The sequence below is a fragment of the Zingiber officinale genome, chromosome 6A, assembly GCF_018446385.1.
Source record: "Zingiber officinale cultivar Zhangliang chromosome 6A, Zo_v1.1, whole genome shotgun sequence".
NCBI lineage: Eukaryota > Viridiplantae > Streptophyta > Magnoliopsida > Zingiberales > Zingiberaceae > Zingiber > Zingiber officinale.
The window spans coordinates 138,643,851-138,669,530 of record NC_055997.1 but is presented as its reverse complement, the minus strand read 5'-3'; the positions used below and the strand labels follow the sequence as shown (position 1 = coordinate 138,669,530).

General features: G+C 44.4%; 1 protein-coding gene across 4 annotated transcripts; it reads right to left on the bottom strand.

The window, feature by feature from the left end:
• Nucleotides 1-616: 616 nt before the first annotated feature.
• On the bottom strand, nucleotides 617-23,683 carry LOC121998308. Of its 4 annotated transcripts, none has more exons than XM_042553164.1 (2): nucleotides 23,152-23,683; nucleotides 617-789 (listed from the first exon to the last, which is right to left on the bottom strand). In XM_042553164.1, the coding sequence occupies exon 1, from the start codon at nucleotides 23,636-23,638 to the stop codon at nucleotides 23,171-23,173; it is 468 nt and encodes a 155-aa protein (XP_042409098.1). In that variant the 5' UTR covers nucleotides 23,639-23,683; the 3' UTR covers nucleotides 617-789; nucleotides 23,152-23,170. The 4 variants fall into 4 exon arrangements, with proteins under 4 accessions (XP_042409098.1, XP_042409097.1, XP_042409100.1 ...); XM_042553163.1 differs by having other exon boundaries at nucleotides 626-801; XM_042553166.1 differs by lacking the exon at nucleotides 617-789 and adding an exon at nucleotides 3,714-3,736.
• Nucleotides 23,684-25,680: the final 1,997 nt, after the last annotated feature.

Here is a 25,680-nt window from a genome sequence, read left to right as displayed (position 1 = left end):
TAGCATGATTGGTCCGATTGAATCGGTTAATTTAAAAGAAAATTTTTTTCCCTAAAAGAAATTTTCTGGTAGGGTTGCAGGAGGCAATGCTAACGAAGTGATTTGCTACCGGCCAACACAATGGATTCCAAACTCCCACCTTGGGACTAGTAGAGTTCAATTCACAAGGATCATTTGTCTCTTAAAAGGCTCATCAAAATCATCACACATCTCTAGGATAATATCAATGTCTTCTATAATAATATCATAAACTATAAAAAATGCACACTCCCTACAATTCGTATCAATTTAAGTGGCTGTGACAATAAGTGTGTTAACATGTTTTCATTCTCCTCTAGAATGTAATGGCTTCTGTATGCTTTACTCAAAAACACCATTCAATGAAGTTGATGAAATTAGATATTGTGGCAAAAGGCGAATACGCTCGCCCCCAACGCCCCTATTAATCGGTCCCCGGACCAACACGGAGGAGGTAAATCACGGACGGCTACTAATAACTGGGTGTCGATGAAGTCAATGAAATCAAATACTGAATGCTCATGCAATTCATGGAAAAACAAGATTCGACATTTGCATGGACTGTAAAAATATATGTTAAGCTTAAATGAAGGAATATTTTGTCAAATTGATGTTGCAAAAAGTACTGAATTCAGAAGAGTTGATGCTTACATCAATATTGTTCAGTAAACCTTGCACATAGCAGGCACACAGAGAAGATAAATGCAAGTCGACGTTGTTTGAATTCATAGTTGTGATTGCACGCTTGATACTAGCTTTCCGGTTGTGCACCTGCAGTTTTTACTGCAAACATCAAAAGAAAACCATGCTTTGAGATAACTAATTATACATGCACACGTAACGGTCAGTAGTAATCAGCAACTAATTGTACATAAAACAAAGTCATGGAAGAATTTCCTCAGCTTCTCTTTTTCTTTATTTTCTTTGATGAAAATAATAGGAGACAAGGAAAGAATTAGAAAAATCCCTTTCCGATTTGAAACAAATCTAGATGAATAAGACACTATTCACAAGGGCTCATATCCAGCCCAAAGAATTCTAGATTATTTTTTCTTCCAAAAATTGGGTATCAACTCTAAACATGCAAAGTAGATTAATTACCGACCAAAGCTTCGTTTCAGAATTTAGAGAGCATTGCTTGAGTTCTATAAAAAATGTTTTATGCCATCAACATTGTCATCGGCATTATTAAGTCACGTTTGTCCCAATTATTAGGAATTAGTTAAATTGAATCCTATGACCCCACCAAATTCTAGGCAAGGCTAGTAGCTAGAAATATTTAATTCAATTAGTCATTTTCTTAAATTGAGTATATTGAGTAACATTTTCAACTTTAAGAATTATAATTTTATAACTAAAAATCTATTGGATACCTTTGAAGATGTTTTGACCATCTCAATCTTTTTTCTCATTTTAACTCCACTCATGACAAGCCGATCCCAAGTCCGGATAAAGAAGGAGGGTTGCGTTAGATTGTCAGCTAGTGTTAAAACTATAACAAATGTTCAATGAATGGATCTATTAAACTATTGTGCTAATGCTAGGTTGTTCTTCAGAAGGGACATATTATAGGTGATCCGGCGGTAAGAATGGGGGACCCCATTTAGCAGAGTCAACACCACGTGGAGGTCGAAAGGTAAAAGGCCAACCAGAAGCTTGGCCGAGCTGATTATGATGGTGATAACCGGCTGAATCTTCCGAGCGGAAGCGATACACCCCGGCGGGGAGTCGGGGTTCCGACGCTCATGATGAACAGTATAGTAGAGCCGAGCGGGTGGCCCGCTCGGCCGAAAGAATGAAACACTGCGAACAGTCCCGAGCACGCGACCAGGAAGCTCCCGAGCGGATCAGGAAGCTCCGACCGGTCGGACGTAAGGAAACCGCCGACCGGTCGGACGCTCGGCATGGAGACAAGGACAGAAACATCCTCTGACAGCAGGAGATACGCAGGATATTAAGGCATGGGCTCACTGTCCCATCAATGACGTGCTCAGACTGTAGCAGTAAGGGGTCAGGCAAGCCCATCTGACAAGCCCATACTAAGGTATGGCACATAACACGTGTGCACCTCGGTATAAGTGCACATGCCTCTTCACAGCCCTATATAAGGGTCCTCACCCTTCGCCGGAGGTACGCTCTCTCGCATGTTGGAGCCTCATATCTACTGTCTGCTTGCCTGACTTGAGCGTCGGAGGGTCGTCGCCGGGGACCCCTCCCCGGCCCGACTTCTATGCAGGTTCGCCAGAGGTCGATGCAGCTGGCCGAATGTCATGCCCCCAGAGGAGTCCCTGTCCGAGAAAATTTCGGCAGCATCTCCCCTGTACGACGGACAATCAAAAATTTCTACAAGCACTAAATATTCAGCCACAGGCGGCTGGAATCATAACAATAAATAAAATCAATCACCACGCAGTTTATATATATATTCAGCCTCTGGCTGACACAACCACGCAGTAATAATACTCTGACTCGAAATCCACCCTACTCAACTACACTCGTAAAGCCCAAATCCGATTTTTTCTTCCAGGCAGGCATGTAGTAGAGTAAATCCAAATCATACGAAAAGTTCATCCAACGGAAAGATTCCATACAATATCCATATGTAAGTCCAAAACAAAACTAACATAAAGTCCGAAAAAGCTAAAATGAAACAACTCGAAAAACCAAGAATGGAGAAGACTACGTGTGGGGACTAGCGAACTCCCTCCCGACAAGATCAACGAAAATAACAACAATGGAGGCGGGGTGAGTCCAACACTCGGGGTGCAGTTGATATGCAAAGTAAAGAAACAACACCTAGCACTAATCACGTAGAGTCTCGATAAGAAAGAAAGATAATGATGGGATTTTCTGACCAGGTCCCGAGTATAAGGTCAAACAGTCCGAGGGATAAGGAATCCTGTATGATGTCAAACATAGGTATCCAACAATACGCAGATATAAATCGTGAAACACAAACACAGCAATAAATGCGATCACGTATGATGCGATGATGCGTCCGGTCACCCCGACGCGATCGATCATCTCATACAAAGTGAGGCCGAGTGGGTAGGGTGACAACTGTCGTCACTACTCCCGATGGGTGACCGAGTGGACGGGATGTTCAGAGTACACTATCCTCCTACCCCAAATCATAGATGGGGGCCTTGATGCCTCAACTCCCGGTACTCGACGGGAGGAATCCTGGATAACACGTTGGTCACACTACCCGAGCGGACCAACGGTGCTAACAGAGTCCTCGCTGCAACACACTCATCCCGAATCGACCACTAACCCATGGTGGTGGTGTGTGCAGATCCAGTAATGGCGATGTGCTCAACAATAATGGAGCGGATTATCGCACAACATGAATGATGCATGGCAATAACCATATAAACATCCTGACCTAATCCGTATATATAGAAAAGTGCACCCTAGGTCAACGAATCATATCGAATCAAAGGTACAGAGAAGGTATAAAAACTTAGGTCCTGAACATGGTGAATCACTACCCCTATAATCATGTACAAACAGGTAAAATATACCTGAGATGCCAAAACCAATCAATCAATCAAGCATGTAAGATTTGGGTAGTGATTAACCGAAACAGATAAGAAACACAATTAATGCAACATGTTAATTTAATTACTAAGCATATCAAATGACATAAGTCAAAAGTACCCGCCTCCAATAGGAATGTCCAAATCCGACATCGAGATACTCGTCTCGCGTCAAAGTCCTGTATCCAATAAATATATTTTTATTTAGCTAAAATTCGAATGAATTGCTAAATAAATCCTTAAAACCATTTAGGGCAAAACCCTAAATAATAATCATCAACTTATCTAAATAAAGTCTAACGATAAATTAGGGTTAGTTACCTAATCCCCAATCCACCGTTAGATCAATTCCAAAAACCTAAATCCATATAACATAATTATTCTACACAACCTAATGATGAATAAATTATCAATAGGTATCAAGATTATACCTAAACATGGATTAATCCAATATTTTCCTAATCCAATACATGAATCAAACTCATCAACACGTAACAATTACTCTGCTTCTTACCTTGATTCAAACCTCTGCTCTTGATCCAACCACTGGTGATGCTGGAACCAATCAATCCACAGAATAGCACCTTGCTGGAATTTGATCAGAATCGAAGGTAGAATCTTCAAGATCACCACAAATCAGTGAGGAGGAGCCAAGACTTGGTAAAGGGCAAAGATCAAACTCAGCAGGCAAGGTGGCGTGGGCACTGGGGTTCGGCAGAGAGGAAGGAAATACAGCCGTGAAAACGGCTAGAACTCGTAGTGGCCCGTGACCAATACCTAGGGCACAACAACTGGGGCCGGCAGTGGCAGCGGTGAAGAGCTAAGGCAGAGGTGGTCGGCGGTGAATCTAGGCACGGCAACGGCGGCCGACGCTGAGAAACCGGTGCCGGCAGTGATGTCGGGCTGAGTCTAGGGCACAGGCCGGAGATGGGTGTCGCGGTGGCCGGCGCTTGGTTTCCCGTGGGCGGCGCTGCCTCGGAAAGGAGAGGGAAGGCCGACGCGAGGGCTGAAGAGCAACACCCGACGGTGTTAAGTCACAGGCGATGGCGGTCGGCGCTCGGAAGAGAGAAACCGCCGGCCGGCGGTTAGGGCAGAGAGGAGAAGAAAGGAGGCGGCGTCGGGATGGGGCTCGGGTGCGCGAGGGAGAGAAACGGAGGGATTAAGGAAAATAAAGAAAAATATAAAGAAAAAGAAAAGTAAAAAGGAAAAGAAAAATAAAACTTTTCCTTACTAAAACTGGGTAGCCTAAACAGGCTTTTCCGGGCCCCATCTTGATCCCCGTTAACTCATCCGTACGAACTCCGAAAAATTCCCGAAAAATGTCCAAAAATTCCGGAAAATTCCCTTATTCATATCCGCCTATTTCCGGTATTTTACATTCTCCCCCACTTATAAAAATTTGGTCCCCAAATTTCGTTATCTACCATCAGCAAGTACTAACAACAATTATAGAGTATAAATGCTGAACGGTAAATAAATCTCATACCTCAAGTGAAAAGATGGGGATATCGAGCTCGGATAGTGTCTTCGAGCTCCCAAGTAGTCTCCTCGTCCGAATGATGCTGCCATCCGACTTTAACCAGCCGGATGGTCTTTCGGTCGAGAATCCGTCGGAACCTCCTCATAAGTAATGTCGGCTGAACTGGAACTGGATATCTGCACATGCGTCGGATCGGGCACATATCTCCTCGGCATGGATACATGAAATACATCGCGCACCTGACAGGGACGGTGGTAGTGCTACCACCCCGATCCTCTCCAAGATCTCGAAGGGACCGATGTACTGGAGCTAGCTTACCTCGAGGCCAAATCTCTTCACCCTTTCGTGGGTGAAACTCGCAGAATACATGGTCGCCCACAGAGACTCTAGTGGTCTGCGTCTCCGATCGGCGTAACTCTTCCGGCGGTCCTGCGCTTCGACATCCTCCGTCTGATAAGACGGACCAACTCTGCATCTGCTGAACTCTGAGGTCCCAACAATTGGGCCTCTCAACCTCATCCCAAGGGCGGGTGTCCGGCAAGGTCTACCATACAACGCCTCAAACGGTGCCATCCGAATAGCCGAATGGAAGGCTGTTGTGGCGAAACTCTACGATGGCGGATGGTCCTCCCAGCGCCTCAAATCCATAACATGACCTCGGCAGGGTCCTCTAAAGTCTGAATGGTCCGCCTGATCGCCCATGCATCCGGGATGGAAAGGATCTTGAAGCGGAGTGTGCCCAAGGCTGCTGCGAGACTCGCCGAAACGAGACGCGTGAACCGTGGATCTCTATCCGAAATGATACTCGATGGAACACCATGTAGTCTGATATAGATCGGCCAATCGATCCAGGGAATCGGTCCTCCGAATCGCTAAGAAGTCGCGATTTGGTTAATCGATCAACGATTACCCAAATCGCGTCCTCCTCGTGTCCTCGGCAACCCTACCACAAAGTCCATGGTAATGTGATCCCACTTCCACTCGGGAATAGGAATCCGCTGAAGTAATCCTGCAGGTCTCTGGTATTCAGCCTTCACCTGTGACAAACAAGACATCTAGCTACCGCGATGTCTTTCTTCATACCGTTCCACCAATAGGAACATCTCAAGTCTCGATACATACGGGTCCCACTGGATGGATCGCAAATCGAGAACGGTGTGCCTCTGTAATAACTCCTGTAAGACCGGATGAGGCCGAGGTGCGCATCTGCCTCGGAAGTATATGATACCCTCCTCGTCTCGTGTAAATTCGATCACGCCTTGGAAGCTATCTCGATTGCTAATAAGCGCAAATCTTGATCACTAGCTCCTCTCGGATCCTCGTCACGATCGAGCAACCATGGTAACGAGAATACCACCTGCTGGGTCCCGCTCCTCAAGATCTAACTCGAGAAAGCTCGAATCAAGTCCGTGATCAAGGTCCGTGCAAGCCAAAGTCCTCTGGACTTCCTGCTGATGCATCCGCAACCACATTAGCTTTTCCTGGGTGGTAGCTAATGGTACAATCGTGTCCCTTGAGAACTCCATCCATCTCCTCTGTCGGAGATTAAGCTCCTTCGAGTGAAAATGTATTTGAGACTCTTATGATCGGTGAGAATCTCAAATGTGATACAGTATAAATGATGGCGCCATAAAGCATAAATGATGGCAGCTAACTCCAAGTCATGAGCTGGATAGTTCTTCTCATGCTCCTTCACCGACGAGAAGCATAAGAGACTACTCTGCGTGCTGCATCAAAACAGCACCCAAAAGATGTCGGTGTAAAGTACAAATCCATCCTCTCCGGAAGGTAAAACCAAAACCGGAGCCACTAATCTCCGCTTCAGCTCTGGAGCTGGTCTCGCAATCCTCGGACTATATGAACTTCACGCCTTTCCGGGTAAGACGTGTCGGTGGCATAGCAATGCGAGAAGCCCTCGACAAATCGTCGGTAATATCCGGCCAATCCACTCCGGAACTGACTTCGGCTGCTCCCAACCGGTGACGATCGATCTTCGAGGATCAGTGAAATACCTCTGCTAGAAACCACGTGTCCCGGAAAACCGATCGAGGATAGGCGAGATGCACACTTGCTGAACTTGGCGTCGTGATGTCGTCGAAGAATCTCTAAGATCGTGCGAAGATGCTGCATGCTCCTCGGAGCGAGTAGACTAATATGTCATCAATGAAAGCGATAACAAACCGATCCAGGATACTCCGGAAAGATCGCGTTCATCAAGTCCATAAACACCCGAGCATTGGTAAGCCCAAATGGCATTACCAAAACTCATAATGACCATATCAGTGCGGAATCATCTTACGGATATCGGAATCTCGACTCTCAGCGATGATATCCGGATCGCGGATCAATCTTAGAATACTGTGATGTACCCGAGGTGATCAAACAAATCCTCGATCCGAGGTAATGGATATTTAGCTGTTTGTAGTCAATACACAACCTCAGTGTACCATCCTTTTCTTGACAAACAAAACCCCACGGTGAAACACTAGGCGAATAAATCCCTGCAAAAGCTCAGTTGAACCTTGCTCGTTCAACTCTTTTGGTGCCATACGATACGGAGCTTTCGATGTCGGCGGTTCACGGAATCACTCAATAGCGAACTCCACCGGCCTTCTAGAGGCAAACACAGCTCCTGGAAATACATCCGGTATTCCGGACAGCAGAACGCGGAGAGTCGCGAACTACTCTCCCTCGGTCGATCAGCGACAACAGAAAACCATGGCGGTAGTGAGGACCTGCGCTGAATCGCCGAAATAATCGAGATGTCGTCTCTAATGCCGGTGAAACTCCACGAGGGTTGGTTCGGGGGCCGGAAGGTGACCACCCTCGTCCGGCAATCAACGGTAGCATGATACACTACCAATCCATACCAAGAATGATATCAAACTCGACCATCTCGATACTAGAAGATCTACCGTAAGTATCATGTTGCCAAAGTCTAACGGCACCTCGATCTCTGGGTGGCGTCTAAAGTATCAGACGGTGAGGAGACAATCGCCGCAACCTAACAGATGGGAAATCTACCAATCTCCGCGTAAAAGTACGGGATATAAAAGAGTGCGAACTACCAGTATCAATCAAAATATCATAAATGCATAAATGGAAATCGATCATGGAAAACAGATCCGGCCCACCGAGCATCCTCTCGTAATAGCATGAACACGACCGGTCTCGGCGGAGGAGGAGGTGGTAATCTTGCCCGGTAAGCTCGCCACTTGGACTATGTGCAGATAAGGCGAGAGGATGATGGTGATCTTTGCACCGGTCAGAATCGAGTCTCGAGTCGGATAATAAGGTCCCGGAGCAAAACTCGGGTGCTAAAGAAGCAGAGTACTCTGTCCAAGCATGCCAAATCTTTCTGGAGGAGCTGCTCCCGAAAGATTGGGCTTCGCCCTCCTCGATATGCCCGATCGACTAGACCCCCTCCGACCGACCTCCGGAGGCCGAGCCTTGATGACAATCTGGCTCTGGTGCCCGGCAGGTTGCAATAAAAGCAAACCGATCGCCCCAGAGCAAGGGGTGAGGTGATCTCGGATCTACATCTCGAAACAATGAGTATCAGGAAGGGGTTCTGGGTTCTGTGAGAAAAGGAACGTCCCAAGAAGACCGCCGATTTACGAGGCCTCACGAGACGCCCGGAAGAACTCGACCGACCGTCTGCGACTACTCGAGGCATCTGCTGAGTCTGCTGGACACGCCACGATGTCGACCGTATGCTTTCTTTTCTCGTCCGGATATCTTCGCCGAGCTAACTCTATCATCAAAGCTCGATTCAATGCATCGAGTAAGATGTAATCCCTAATCCCAAGTCGTATACGCAGATAACCATCGATCCAATCATAAACCGCATCATGCGAGTTACGTCCTCCATGACTAGCTCGACAAAGCGAGCCAACCGGAGGAATTCAGATATACTCGGTCATCGGCGATTATTACGCCTCGGACTCATAAAATCTGTCGTGAGACATCCGATAGGGCGATGGAAAGAGCGGCTCTCAAAAGCCTCTACGAACTGGTCCATGTGACGTTGCGCTCCAATAATAGAGCCGAGTAACCCACCGGGCATTAGCTTCATCCAGTAAATGGTAGCAGCCAGCTCTCCCACTCGGAGCAAGCCGTATAGAAGAAAGTCGCTCCATAGTCTCTATCCATGACAGAGCCATACTCGGATCGAGATCTCCGCGGAAAAGAGTGAAACGAGTCTTCATCGACTCGGCCGATCTTGGAATCCTAGCTCGTCGCAATGGCAATATCGATGGTATGTCGGACGAGGCGGCGGAAACACTGAGGCGATACTACAGGTGGTACTGCTGAATAAATCCATGGAGGAACTCCGATCTTCTTTGTATATCTGGGAGCATAAGCCGGTGGTCTTGCACAGGGAACAAAGTGGTGGCAGGAGTGCGGTGAGAATAAGGTGGATATGGTGCATTTCTGTAAACCTGGAGGTACAGTGCCACCGTGTCTGCTTTGAGGTCCAGTGGCGGTGGTCCCGAATACACCGTGAGGCTGCCGGAGCGTCGGGTACCTGATGGTACTCACGATGGTGCGTAAGCGGGGTAGGCGTGGATACCGCTCGGTGTGGCCAGTAGGTATCTCACGGAGCTATCGGGATTTGAGCCCGATGCTCCCGATCCCGAGTCATCACGGTAGCGGGCTCACTAACAATGGGCATCTCGGCATATCGGAGATCCGTGGTCCTCGCGTGGTCGACCGGACCACGTCTCGCGAATACTGAGTAGATCGTCTCATATATGTTAAATTAAATTACGGATATCAATACCAATATAACCAACACAAAATAACAACATACCTATTTCTTTGTCGGAGATGTTCCGTCACCGGTCCCATTTGACCTCAAAATTCGAGCGTACATATATCGAATAAATAACGAAACATAACCATATCGAAAATCCGATAATGCCCAGTTTGACTCGCAAACCTGGCTAACCCAAATATCCAGAATACCAACAACAGGTATCCGATAAATCTCCAGAACACCAAAAGCAGGTATCATAACCCGCTCTGATACCAAATAAATTGGTATCAGATAAATCCTCAAAATCCAAACTACGAAACAAAAGATCGTAAAACTTGGCTCTGATACCACTAAATTGTCACGCCCCCAGAGGAGTCCCTGTCCGAGAAAATTTCGGCAATATCTCCCCAGTACGACGGACAATCAAAAATTTCTACAAGCACTAAATACTCAGCCACAGGCGGCTGGAATCATAACAATAAATAAAATCAATCACCACGCAGTTTATATATATATTCAGCCTCTGGCTGACACAATCACGCAGTAATAACACTCTGACTCGAAATCCATCCTACTCAACTACACTCGTAAAGCCCAAATCCGATTTTTTTCTTACCTCTTCTGCCGTTCAGGCAGGCATGTAGTAGAGTAAATCCAAATCATACGAAAAGTTCATCCAACGGAAAGATTCCATACAATATCCATATGTAAGTCCAAAATAAAACTAACATAAAGTCTGATAGCGAAAAGCTAAAATGAAACAACTCGAAAAACCGAATGGAGAAGACTACGCGATGGGGACTAGCATTGGAACTCCCTCCGACAAAGATCAACACGAAAATAACAACAATGGAGGCGGGGTGAGTCCAACACTTAGCAGTTGATATGCAAAGTAAAGAAACAACACCTAGCACTAATCATGCGTCAGGTCTCCGATAAGAAAGATAAGAACGATCCAAATAAATAGAGAATCTTACTAACCAGGTCCCGAGTATAAGGTCGAAACGGTCAGGGATAAGGAATCCTGTATGCATGTCAAACATAGGTATCCAACAATATCTGACGTATAAATCGCGTGAAACACAAACCTGAGCAATAAACGATCATCGTATGATGCGATGATCGTCTGGTCACCCCTAACGTCGGTCGATCATCTCATACAAAAGTGAGGCCGAGTGGGTAGGACAGTGACAACTGTGTCACTACCTGACGAGTGACCGAGTGGACGGGATCTTGTGAGTACACCTATCCTCCTACCCCAAATCGTAGATGGGGGAGCTTAATGCTCTCGACTCCGGTGCACGAAGACGGGGAGGAATCCTGTAGGATAACACGTTGTGTCACACTACCCGTGAGCGGACCAGCGGAGTCCCTGCTGCAACACACTCATCCCGAATCGACCACTAACCCATGGTGGTGGTGTGTGCAGATCCATGTATGGCGATGTGCTCAACAATAATGGAGCGGACTATCGCAAAGACGTCGATCATCTGATCGTGTGATAACCATATAAACATCGACCTAATCCGTATATATGAAAAGTGCACCTAGGTCGAATCATATCGAATCAAAGGTACACGAAGGTATAAAAACTTAGGTCTGAACACGGTCAGCATGGCATATCACTACCCCTATAAGGATGTATAAACAGGTAAAATATACAGATGCAAAACCAATCAATCAATCAAGCGTGTAAGATTTGGGTAGTGATTAACCAAAACAGATAAGAAACACAATTAATGCAACACGTTAATTTAATTACTAAGCATATCAAATGACATAAGTCGAAAGTACCCGCCTCCGATAGAATGTCAATCCGACATCGAGATACTAGTCTCGCGTCAAAGTCCTGTATCGATAAATATATTTTTATTTAGCTAAAATTGAATGAATTGCTAAATAAATCCTTAAAACCATTTAGAAAAACCCTAAATAATAATCATCAACTTATCTAAATAAAGTCTAACGATAAATTAGGGTTAGTTACCTAATCCCCAATCCACCGTTAGATCGATTCCAAAACCTAAATCCATATAACATAATTATTCTACACAACCTAATGATGAATAAATTATCAATAGGTATCAATTATACCTAAACATGGATTAATCGATATTTTCCTAATCGATACATGAATCAAACTCATCACACGTAACAATTACTCGCTTCTTACGATTGAACCTCGCTCTTGATCCGACCCTTTGGTAATCTTGGAACCATCGATCCACGAATAGCACATTCTTGGAATTTGATCGAAATCAAGGTAGAATCTTGAGATCACCACATCGGTGAGGAGGAGCCAGACTTGGTAAAGGGCAGATCAAACTCGCGGTGGGCGTGGGCCTGGGGTTGAGAGAGGAAGGAAATCTGTAGTGGCGGCTAGAACTCGTAGTGGCCGTGACGATACCTAGGGCACAACAACCGGCGGTGGCGTGAAGAGCTAAGGCGAGGTGGTCGTGGTGAATCTAGGCAACAGCGGCCGGAAACCGTGCGGTGATGTCGGGCCGAGTCTAGGGCACGGTAGGAGATGGGTGTCATGATGGTGGCTTGGTTTCCCGTGGGCGGCGCTGCCTCGGAAAGGAGAGGGAAGGCCGACGCGAGGGCTGAAGAGCAACACCCGACGGTGTTAAGTCACAGGCGATGGCGGTCGGCGCTCGGAAGAGAGAAACCGCCGGCCGGCGGTTAGGGCAGAGAGGAGAAGAAAGGAGGCGGCGTCGGGATGGGGCTCGGGTGCGTGAGGGAGAGAAACGGAGGGATTAAGGAAAATAAAGAAAAATATAAAGAAAAAGAAAAGTAAAAAGGAAAAGAAAAATAAAACTTTTCCTTACTAAAACTGGATAGCCTAAACAGGCTTTTCCGGGCCCCATCTTGATCCCCGTTAACTCATCCGTACGAACTCCGAAAAATTCCCGAAAAATGTCCAAAAATTCCGGAAAATTCCCTTATTCATATCCGCCTATTTCCGGTATTTTACACCGAAGATAGGGGAGAGCGCCACGTGCCCAGCGTCCGTCGATTCAGCGACTCGGACAGGATCAATTTGGCGCCGTCTGTGGGAACGCGCCTGTATCCGAGCGGAATAGATGGACGAGGCTGGATGACCTCACATCGTGATGCCCCCCCAGGAGAAACTCGACGCTCTAATGGGGGCAAGAGCAGCTAAGCTCGTGGAGCAACAGAGACAAAAGGCTCAAGCTGAGCGGATATCCGAGCGACCCAGGAGGACTGACCGGAGAAACATTAGAAATGGGAGTAAAATAAGGTTCCAATCGGCCCTCAGGTGGGAGCAACTCCTGCCCCGATATCGGTCCGACAAAGGGGTCTTCATCAGGCGAGGCAACTGGCCAATAAGTTTCGACAAGTATAACGTATGCTCCTCACTCCACGGGTATTCGGGAGTTGAGAAATTGGGTCATAGTCGTGTCGATCGATAGGTCAGTTCTTTCAATTACCTGTTGCTCAGATTGGTAGTTTAAGAACTCCCGTGCCGCTCGGCCGGGAGTGTATAAACCGAGCCAATAGCTCGATGGGAAGACCACGTGCCGCTCGGCCGGGAGTGTATAAACCGAGCCAAGAGCTCTATGGGAAGACCACGTGCCGCTCGGCCGGGAGTGTATAAACCGAGCCAAGAACTCGATGGGAAGACCACGTGCCGCTCGGCCGGGAGTGCATAAACCGAGCCAAAGGCTCGACGATCGAAGGCCCCGTGCCGTTCGGCCGGAGGTAAATTATCCGAGCCAAAGGTTCGACGATCGAAGGCCCCGAGCCATTCGGCCGGAGGTATATTGAACAAGCCACACGCTCGAAAATTCGGAGACCCCGAGCCGTTCGGCCGGAGGTATAATATCTGAGCAGCTCGTGAGCGAGGCCCAGCCGTTCGAGGGATAAATTGAGCCAGCGCTGGAACGGCAGGCCCCGAGCCGTTCGGCCGGAGGTATAATATCAAGTCGGCGCTCGACGATCGAAGACCCGTCCGGATTCGATAGGACGTCACGATACCCATCATCGACACAAAATCGAAGGCCACGCGTGCGGGAAGCAAAGTGGTGTAATACGGCGCTAATTTTGTATATTTTAAGTCGAACGGGAGCGTTAAAATTAGCCTTAACGGCCGACGGCACCGTCGTTAAAATCGAGGCAGCTGACGGTCTTATAAACATCCGCTACCGACGAGCACCGTTAAAGATCGAGAGCCGATCGGCTATAAACATCATGAAGCGAGCACCGTCGTGGTTAAACATCGAGGCCGCGTGGCTATAAATAACCGCCATGAACCGGCGTTAAATATCGAGGAGCGGCGTTTGTAAACCCTCCGGCGGAAGACCGACGAGCACCGTCGATCGAGAGCCGCGCCGATCGGTTATAAACATCCGCGCCGAGCGACCGCCGTCGTTAAACATCGAGCCGTAGGGCTATAAATAATCGGCCGAGCACCGACGCGTTAAATATCGAGGCAGTAGGCGTCAGTAAACCCTCCGGCGGAAGGCCAAGCGAGCAAGTCGTTAAAGATCGAGAGCCGCGCCGATCGGCTATAAACATCCGCGTCGACGAGCACCGTCGTTAAAGATCGAGAGCCGCGCCGATCGGCTATAAACATCCGCGCCGACGAGCACCGTCGTTAAAGATCGAGAGCCGCGCCGATGAACGAATATCAGAGTAAGAAACCGCGGAAACTACAAATATTAAACCATTCAGGCCCGATCGGGGGTTGGTCCTTCGATACTCGGTGTTTGTTAACTTCACGCAGGCCGGATACGTGTAGAGCGAGTAGACCTCCTCGCTCGGACTTTATGCAACGGGCCAAGCCGGTCGGACGCGTGAGGGAGAACGCTTAAGAGCAGGATTGACTCTAAGCATGAACGTTAAGCAAACAGAAGAATATTATGAACAATGAGTAGGAAGACAAGCAAAGGAGCATCGTTTCATTAGAAGAAAAATTATGCCGAACGGCACGTACAATAAAATTTTTGCATCTGCCGAGCGGATGAAATACAAAAAGCACTGGAGATAACTCGCCTCACTCCGGGTCTTCAAAATTAAAAAAGGCGTCCGGGATGTCATCAATCATGGCCGCCAGGTCGGAGGCGAGAATATGCATTCCCTCGGGAAGGTGGCCACTCTTCTTGAGTGCCTTGGTGACCTTGACCAGCTTGTGATGTAGAAGAGACACATCGCAATTCGCCGAACCGCTCCAGTGGAGATATTCTTGGCCGTGCTAATCGACTCGGCTCTCCTCCTTATACCTTTTAAGCACCGCCGGGAGGCAATTAGGGAATCTTGGTGCCTTGAGTCCATCGCGACTTTGGTGTGTTGGTAGGCGGATCTCCCGCTCGGCGTGCGGCTCGGCCTCTAGCTTTTAGATTGCGATCCGGGCGGACTTGACTTTCATTTTATCCGGATCGAATCGCTCGCCTCTTAGGCCAGCGGCCTTGACGTCCGTCCCGCTTCTTCACCAGTCTTGAGTCGGGCCACCTCTGCGGCCGGATCGGCCACTTCTGGCAAGGCTTGTTTCTCCGTTCGGTAGCGGACCCCGACACTTGAAGTTTTCGGAGATCCTCCATTTCGGCGGTAGATGGCTCGTGGCGATTGCTCGACCAGTGACTGAGAAATAATAAAATCGGGAATCGAACAATAGCAGTACGCAGGAATAAAGATGGGTTTACCGAGTGGCTTGTTATCACCGAGCTTCTTGGGCGTCATGAGGGCCACCTGGATCTGGGCGTCCTCGAAGAGCTTGGCGAGTGGACCAGTCAGGGTTATTTCGTGGACGGGGCTCGATGGCCGGTCGGCAGACAAAATATTCCTCCGATGGGAATCGGAGGGTGGTCTGATGGTTGGATGGCCGGTCTTGCGGCCGCTTGTTGCGAGGACTCCCCATGGTGGAAGTTTCACCCAACCGACGTGGCGGCGAGTCCGGGAGGAGGCCGGGAAGGTCTTGATGGCGAGGGCCGGAGTCCCGATCTGTGATGGCGTGCGGCGGGCGAGATTCGCCGATCGGCACTGTGGTGCTCCCTCTTGTGGTGGCGGAAGGTGGAGTCCCTTCGACGTTTCCGCTGAACTTCCAGTGGTGAATGCTCGGCTGGAGCCGAGGAAACAGGATCCGCCTCAACCTCTGTTGAGCGGATGGGGCGTCATGTTTGATTGCGCCCCCCCTCCGCGTCGCCGGGCGGTGAGGATGAGACCCAGCTCGGCGAGCTCTTTTTGGTGGCCGCCTCGATCTCCACCGGCAGTTAGAATGGGGGTAGTTGGAGCTAGACTTGATAGAAGAAATTAAAATCAGTTAGATAAAAAGGTGAAGGGAGTAAAGAGTCTCTTACCCATACGGTAGGGAAGATTGGCCGAGCAGGAGATAACCCAAAATATACAACACCTCGAGAAGCAATACATCTTGTCTGTGGCCACCGGACAACCGATTCATTGCGTGGAGATATCTTGGTTAATTTGAGCTCAGGTTCAGAGTCGGCGGTTTGCCATTTGGTTGAAAAGGTGGCCTCGGAAGTCGGATGTAGAAGAAAATTTCTTTCCAATGCTTATTGGAGGTGGCTATATTGTCAAAAACTTAAAGCCTATTCTACTTTGGAAAATAAAGTCCCAACTCGGATTATTTGGGGTAGAAGAAGTGGAATATTTTAGGGTCAAGAGGGATACTGTGCAGCTTGAAGAGGACGACCATCCCGCTCAGTAGCCTAAAGGAATTCGGCACAAGTTGGCCGAGCGGGATGCGAAAGTAGTTACAAACCTCTAAAATAAAGGGATGGGTAGGAAATCTAAGGCCACCCTGGAATTGGTCTAAAAAGAAACAGATTGTGCCGATCGGCGGGTCATGTGGTCGGTCAGTCGGGTCGGCTACAACTATTTCATAGTTATCGGGAATCCCGTACGTCCGAACAAGACGCCGAGCACCCTCCTCATCAAACCGACTCTCCATGATCAGGTACCAAGGGCCGTGAACACCAACAGCGGGTTCGGAGGAGCTTGCCATCTCGAAGGAGCAAAAAGACAGCGAGAAATCGAAAGAATGGGAACAAAGAAGGCAGAACGAGTTGGGAAGGCCTTGTAAGGGAAGGGAGAAGCTTACTGAGGGAAGGTAGACAGGAAGGATCACCAAAGAGCCAAAGACCACCAAGAGGCGAAAGCTGGGACGACCGGAATGAGGCGGCAGCAGCGGGCACCTTCGACGGAGAATACGCGATGAAACAGAAAATGCGGCGTAAAAGGCGAAGATGAGGGCTTTATACGAACGAGGCTGGTCAGCCTCGTCCGTCAGATGTAGGTCACAGAAGACGAAGCCATCATCTAGCCGTCCGTTTCAAAATGACCAGCATCCCATCGTACGAGTCATCACCGCCACGAGAGAAGAGCCACGTGGCGCTCTGTCGCCAGGCACAATTAATGCGCCCATACCGCGCATGCTTCGACTTAATGGAGAAGATTTGCGTGATTTTCGAGAAGATCTAGACAAGCAAACATCCATGTTGAGCGACAAGACAACCAAAATGCTGAATTTGGCAGAAGGGCCGAACGGCCCGGGATATTATAAGCTACGGAAAGGCGGCGACCGCCGCTCGGACACATATAGTGTCGGACTCACTGCCTCCTTCGACTAGACTTGAAGGGAAGGCAAGTGATCCGGCGATAAGAATGGGGACCCCATTTAGCAGAGTCAACACCACGTGGAGGTCGAAGGTAAAAGGCTGACCGGAAGCTTGGCGGGCGATTATGATGGTGATAACAAATTTGAATCTTCGGCGAGCGATACACCCCGGGAGTCGGGTTCAAGCGCTCATGATGAGCGGTATAGTAGAGCCGGCGGGTGGCCGCTCGGCGAAAAATGAAACATCTGCGAGCAGTCCAGCACGCGACCGAAGCTCCGGCGGATCGAAGCTCAGGCCGGTCGGACGTGAGAAACCGCCGACCGGTCGGGGCGCTCGGCGTGGAGACAAGGACGAAACATCCTTTGGCGGAGATCGCGGGATCTTAAGGCATGGGCTCACTGTCCCATCATGACGTGCTCGATGAAAGGGGTCGAGGCAAGCCCGTCACGAGCCCATACTAAGGTATGGCACATAACACGTGTGCACCTCGGTATGAGTGCACATGCCTCTTCACAGCCCTATATAAGGGTCCTCACCCTTCGCCGGAGGTACGCTCTCTCGCATGTTGGAGCCTCATATCTACTGTCTGCTTGCCTGACTTGAGCGTCGGAGGGTCGTCGCCGGGGACCCCTCCCCGGCCCGACTTCTGTGCAGGTTCGCCAGAGGTCGATGCAGCTGGCCGAAGATAGGGGAGAGCGCCACGTGCCCAGCGTCCGTCGATTCAGCGACTCGGACAGGATCAATAGGGTTGATTGTAATGTCTTGATAAGGGCCACTATATCTCCAAAACTCGGATGTAGTGTTAAATATGCAAGAATTACCGTTACAGGATCCGACTGTAACGTATCAACAAAGACCGCTACATCATAGATTGGATAAGAACAAATATGATAAGGAACTAATAGTTTAAGATTTGGAACATGAAATATAGAAACCCTCACTGGTAAATCAATGTAGATCGTAGATACGATGATTAGGAGAAGAATTAATATTTTATGTGTACAAGAGACAAAATAAGTAGGCGAGAAGGCAAAGATGATAGATAACTCGGATTTTAAGTTATGGTACATAGGAAAGAGTAAAGTAAGAAATGGAGTAAGTATTGTTGTAAATAGTACGTTAAAAGATGAAGTTGTTAGAGTAACTAGAAAAGGGTATCGAAATATAACCCTTAAAATAATAGTGGCGAAAGATACTATGAATATAATTAGTGTATATGTACCGTAAGTGAGATTAGATGAAGTTACCAAATCAAAGTTTTGGAACGACTTATGAAGTATTATAAAACATTCTGCCAAATGAAATGATTTAAATAGAAGGTGATCTAAATGGACATATCGAATTGAAAAATGAGGAATATAAGAGGGTACATGGGGTTATAGGTTTGGAATGAGAAATGAAGAAAAGAAAGCTATATTAGATTTTGCAATAACATATGACCTTATATTAGATAATACATTTTTTAAGAAAAGAGATTAACACTTAATTATGTTCAAAAGTGGGAATAATAAATCATAAATTGACTTTCTTATTGTTAAGAAGAAGGATAGAAAGATTTGTAAAGATTGCAAGGTCATCCCTGGAGAAAACTCAACTATCCAACATAGCTTAGTAGTGTTAGATATACGTCTCAAACATAATATCAATAGAAAAAAAATATATACGACTCATAGAATTAAGTAGCGAAAGTTAAATGATGGAAAACAAAATACATTTAAAGAGAAGGTAGGAGTACAAGTATTAGGTGAAATATATGGTGACTCTAATACAATATAGGATAAAATGATATCAAAGTTGAAAATAGTAGCTAAGAGTATGCTCGATGAGTCAAAAGGACATGCACCACTAAATAAAGAATTTTGGTGATGGAATGAGAAAAAGTATAAAAGAAAGTGAGGGGAAAACGAATAGATTATAAGGAATTATGTATTTGTAAGAATGAGAAAAATTTTAAAAAATATACAACAGTCAAGAAAGAGACTAAGAAAGTAGTGAATGAAGCAAAGAATGAAACTTTTAAATGATTATATTAAAAATTGGATACCAAAGAAGAGGAAAGAGACATTTATAGAATAGCTAAAATGAGAGAAATGAAGACAAGAGATCTGATCCAAATAAAATGTATTAAAGATGAATGTAATAGAGTAATGGTAAACGATGGAGAAATAAAATAGTGGTGGAAGAGGTATTTTCATCAACTTTTTAATGAAGGTTTAGATGACCAACTTAACTTAGATAATTTAAATAGGTCAAATGAATATACAAATTAAAAATTTTATCGTAGAATTCAAACTTAAGAAGTAGAACAAGCTTTAAATTGGATGCACAATGGAAAAGCCGTTGGACTAGATAATATTCCGATAGAGGTATGGAAGTGCCTAGGGAAACAAGGTATTGAATGACTTACAAAATTATTTAACATGATATTGAAAGCGAAAAAAATGTTTGATCAATAGAGGGTAAGTACTCTAGCTCCCTTATATAAGAATAAGAGAGATGTACAAAATTGTGCAAACTATAGGGATATTAAACTAATGAGTCATACCATAAAACTTTGGAAAAAATAATAGAAAAAAGATTAAAGAATGAGACCATGGTGACCGAAAATTAATTTGGGTTAATACTTGGAAAGTCGACAATATAAAAACTATATATCTTCTTAGACAACTAATTAAAAAATATCAGGAGTGAAAACAAGATCTACACCTGATATTCATTAACTTAGAAAAAGCTTATGATAGAGTCTCAAGAGAAATTACATGAAGAATTCTAGAAAAGAGAGATGTTAATATAACATATATTGAACTAATTAATGATATGTACAAGGATGTAACAATCAGAGTAAAGACTTCAGGCGAAATAACTAAAACATTTCCAATAAAGATAGGGTTACATCAAGGTTCAAGTCTAAATCCCTATCTTTTTACATTAATTATGAACGAACTCACTACACACATTCAAGACACAGTACCGTGGTGCATGTTGTTTGCAAATGATATTGTTTTGATAGATGAAGCACGTGAAGGAGTAAATGCTAAACTAGAATCTTAGTGGGGAACACTAGAGTAGAATAAAGATAATATATGAAATTTACGTTTAGCAATATTATATGTAATGAGACAATTGCTAAGATAGGAGATTATGAGTTGCCCGGAATCGAGAGCTTTAGGATCATTTTTGCAAAACGAACGAGGGATTGAGAGAGATGTCTTACATAGAATATAAGCAGGGGGGTTGAAATGGAGGGGAGTGTCGGGTGTTTTACGTGACCATAGAGTATCTCTAAAACTTAAAGGAAAGTTCTACAAAATCGCAGTTAGACTTACTATGTTATATGGAGCTGAATGTTGGGTTATGACTCGAGCACATGAGTAGAAGATGAGAGTTAGATAAGGATGCTAAGGTGGATGTGTGAACATACGAAGATGAACAGAATAAAAAGTGAGAGCATTAGAGAGAAAGTCGGAGTTGCATCTATTGAGGGAAAACTCTAAGACACGTTTAAGATGGTACGACATGTGCTTAGATGACCAATAAATACTCCAGTTAGGCGATGTGAAATTATGACAAATACACATATCAAACGAGTAAGAGAAAAAATCAAAAAAGACTTGGTTAGCAACAATATAACAAGATAAAATTTGTTTAAGTATAGATGATGATATAATAAGAGATAGAGCTCAATGGCGTAAAAGGATCCATACAGCCGACACCACCTAGTGGGATAAGGCTCGGTTGTTGTTATTGTTGAAACTATACCTAATTGTTTATGGATATTAGTACTCAATGACTTTATCCTTTCTAATAACTTTACACCTCCATTTTCATATTTTCATCTCTAATACATTTACTTTTTCTATGTATTGCTTTGTAACCATCTAATAGTGTGATCAAGTCTGTATCAATCTTATAGAAGTAACCGTTTAGCATAAGACAAATGCACAATAAAGGTTGTAAGCTTTGAAAATGGAAGTACCTGCCTAAATTTTCAAGCTAAATAATAATCGTTGAGATTTTGGCAATACCAGATAAGATCATTAAAGTGGCTTGAATTTTGATCCTCTCTACACTGTATAAGTTGTTTAATATTATAACAGTGTCAGGATTCTGTCATGGGTTGCCTCATTGGAAATGGAGAAATTAGTAGGCGAAGTTCCTTTTTTGTCATGAATGATCCATGGAAAATTTTGTGAACAAAGGTCAACACCTAGGTAGCTAGTTATTGGATGATATGCAGTATACACAAGCACATTACAAAACAATGCTTACAAGAGGAAAATTCCTAAACAGAATAAAATCTGCTAATGCTTTGAGAATTATTCCCTGGCCATTTTATAAATCTGACAACGAGCTAGGTCCTGACTTTGATAAGATAAGCAAAATAATACGAAACCATCATTTTTTGGGTTGGATAATAATTTATATAAACAGATCAAGGAGCCCATTTTAGTTGGGCACAATACAATCAGGCAATTGTTAATTTGTTAGTCACAGTATTGTATTTCTACTGGATCACCTACATCAACATTCAGTTTGATATAAGGAACTTAATCTGTGTATGTTTCCTATTTTCTTGATCAAGTTTAGTTATTGAAAAGAGGGGTCTTATATTGTCTTAGATGAGTTATGTGCATCCAAGTAAAATTTACATCGATAAAATCCTTGTTCCACCAAGCAACTGATACTAATATGGCAACTCCCATGCAACTATGGAAACTTAGTATTTCTACCAACAAAATCCTTTCTGAACATTACATTTATGGAAAAACAAGGCCCAGATATAAATTAAGCTTATTTAAAATTTAAGGTACTAAAAAAGGCAGCCCGAATGGATATGGTATACCTAGCAAACTTCTATCAGTTTTTCAACTTGTAACTAACTTTCTTGTCTGATAGTTTGGTCATTTGAAAGATACATCAGCCTAGAAGAGCAAGCACACAGGAAAAATAATTTCAACATAAGATAGGACTCCAATGACGTTAATTTGGTTCTTTTCTAGCAACATTTGCAAATGATTGGAATAACCAGTAATGCAATGGAAAAAGAAATTGTCTCAGCTGGTACCTTGAAGGGGAAACCATGCCTGAGGGGAAACCATGAGGAACAGAAACACTATACATACTCCACAAATTATTCAAAACGATGCCTGAGGGGAAACCATGAGGAACTTCGACACTGTCTCAGAATGCATTCAATACCCACCTAAAATTATAATAGCAAAACTCATTTGGCAAGAGTAAAAACAAGTAGGGCCAACATTGAAGGTGGTGATATTTTGCTACATCAATAATGAGTTTTTAGATTTCCGTCAGGATCCACAGGCTCATTTCAATTTTAGCACATGTAATTTAGTAGGCAGTATCTCTTCCTTAACTCTGTAACCTAAATCCTCAGCTGCTTTTTCTATATATGCACTCACCATACCACTCCCAACAACTTCAAACTTATTATGATTGTGATCACTAAACTGAAACCTTTTTTTTTCTTTGAGCTGAACCTTCAATTATAGTTTTACCTATAATAAAAGCAAATATGTATACGATAAAAAACACACTTAATAACAACGATCATATTCAAATAAACGGAATTACATACCATATCCTGTCAACACACCCATAAAATTGGCTTAGTAAACGCAATAGTTCGCGATGTCAAAAGAACATTTAAAAAATCTAATAAATACTATTTCAAAAGCACGAAATTGTAGCTGTTTGTTGCAGAGGAACCAAGCGAGCTAGGAGGTTGTAATCAATGGTTACCTCAACATTTAGGGCTGCTTCACTCGTCACCGTAAGCAAGGAATCTGTAACGCTCCTCATAAGGGCCGTTGAAGAAGAGGTCAGCCTCAAACCACTTTGGATACCGTACAAGATCTCCTGCAACGAAGCGCATGTAGCGCTCGCCGGATTTGGCGCCCTCGGGAACCACCCGGACCTCGCCGCTGACCACGTACACCTGCTGGTCCACGTGCCAGTCCCAGGGGAGGTGGCAAGGCCCGCCGGTCTTCCAGATCGACCATTTGCCGACGCCTAGCACCGATTTACGCTCCGGCGATAACCCTCGCTCCACCCGGACGTTATACACCTCCTCCAGAGGCCGTTCGGCCCCCGCGTAGATCCTGGTCTTCCGACTCGAATAAGCTGATGGAGACAAGGGAGAAGGGTGACAGAAGCGGCGGGAATTTGGAGGATAGACAGAGGAAGGAGGAAGGAGTGCGGCTGCGGGGAGGCAGATGGATGCCGTCATCGTTCTCGTTCCCTTCGGTCTTCCTTATCCCCTTCGGCCAATATTCCGGGGGTTTTCCAGTTTTGAGAAAAGTGAAAATTTCAATTTGCCCCAAATATTTCATAAATATTTTTTAAAAAAAAATTAAGAATGGGTTTCGTTCGAAACTGAAAATTTTGAATTTTCTATTTTCTAGTTTTAATTATATTTTACTGTCATAAATTTTGTACCATGAAAATTCGGCAATTTACCAAATGAAACATCCAGAAATCTTAATTGACCAAAAGATATATATTATTTTAATATTTATCAAAGGATACACTTTTTCAAGTACTTCCCTTTTTATTTTTCTAACAAATCTAATTTCTTTTTTTGTTTTTCTTTTCTCACTCTTCTCTTTCCTATCTCTTTTCTCATCTCTCCCATACATGCTGCTTCTTTTATTTTTCCTTTCCTATATTTTCTCTTTTTTATTTGCATACATAGCATATGCCTGATATACAAATCATATAAGTACAACGACATTTAAGATTTAGTTAATTATTTGATAACATTTTAATACATTTAGAAAAGTTAAAATAAACCATGAATAGTAAATTTAAACTCCTTGTAATCTCAGAAATCCACAGGAATTGAAATAAGTGCAATCAAAACTCTCTAAGTCCAGTGGGTTTCGATCAAAATCCACTGATGGATTTAGAGAACTTCGATTGCACCCATTTTAGCTCCTGTGGATTTCTGATATTACAAGGAGTTCAAATATGTTATCCGTTGTTTATTTTGACTTTTAGAATGTGTTAAAATATAAGAATAAAAAATCAATAAAAAACCTCCACGTTAGACCTGATATGAATCATATCAGGCTCACGTTGGGCATGATATAATTTCATATCAGACCTTCATATTAGGCCCATGTTAGGTCTGATATAATTTCATATCAGACCCATGTGGGTCTCACTCTATTAGGAATGCTCAACTATTTTAGGAACTCTTCATTTCATAATGGATGTGTCTATGATTGCTCTAACACTATATGGACAGCAAAAATTAGAGAACAAAAAGCAAAATATGCTGAGAAAATGAAAAACAAAATTGCTATGACTCACAAAGAAGCCAAAGAGAAGAGAGCAACGACTGAGGCTATGTGCTGTGAAGAGCTATTGAAGTCAGAAGAAAGTACGGCTAAATATCATGCCACAGGGCAGATGTCAAAGCAAGGTTGTAGCTGCTTCAGTTCATGAGAAATGGAGATAGTAACAAGATGTTATCTCATGCATGCTTTCTAGCTTATGGTATGTTACTGAGGACTTCAGCTTGTATCATTGTAAGAAAATAAGAGGTATTTAATTTACAATTCCAATTCTTCTTGTCTTTGTAATTCTTCATAAATACTGTATTTTGTTTCTCTAATTCATTATGATTTTTATGTTTGAGTCTGTAGTACATTCTTTCACTTGTACAATTACTGCAAGCTAAACATAAGAATGCACTATAAAAAAAATCATATTAGGCCTAACATGGCCCTGATATGATTCATATCAAGTCTAACGTGGAGGTTTTTTGCTGATTCTTTCTTCTTATATTTTAATACTTTCTAAAAGTCAAAATAAACAACGGATAGCATATTTGAACTCCTTGCAACATCAGGAATCCACAGGAACTGAAATGGGTGCAATCAAAGCTCTCTAGGTCCATCAGTGGGTTTTGACCGAAACCCACTGATGGACCTAGAGAGCTCCGATTGTACTCATTTCAGTTCCTAAAGATTCCTGATGTTGCAAGGAGTTCAAATATGTTATCCGTTGTTTATTTTGACTTTTATAAGGTGTTAAAATATAAGAAGAAAGAATCAGCAAAAAATCTTCACGTTAGGCCTGATATGAATCATATCAGGCTCATGTTATGCCTGATATGAAATCATATCAAGCCCACGTTAGGCCTGATATGAAATCATATTAGGCCCACGTTGGGTCTGATTTGAAATTATATCAGGCCTAACATGAGCCTGATATGAATCATATTAGGCCTAATGTGGAGATTTTTTACTAATTCTTTCTTCTTAT

Coding starts and splice junctions, on each gene's coding strand:
- LOC121998308 (XM_042553164.1), bottom strand. CDS start 23,638: ATGACGGCATCCATCTGCCTCCCCGCAGCCGCACTCCTTCCTCCTTCC.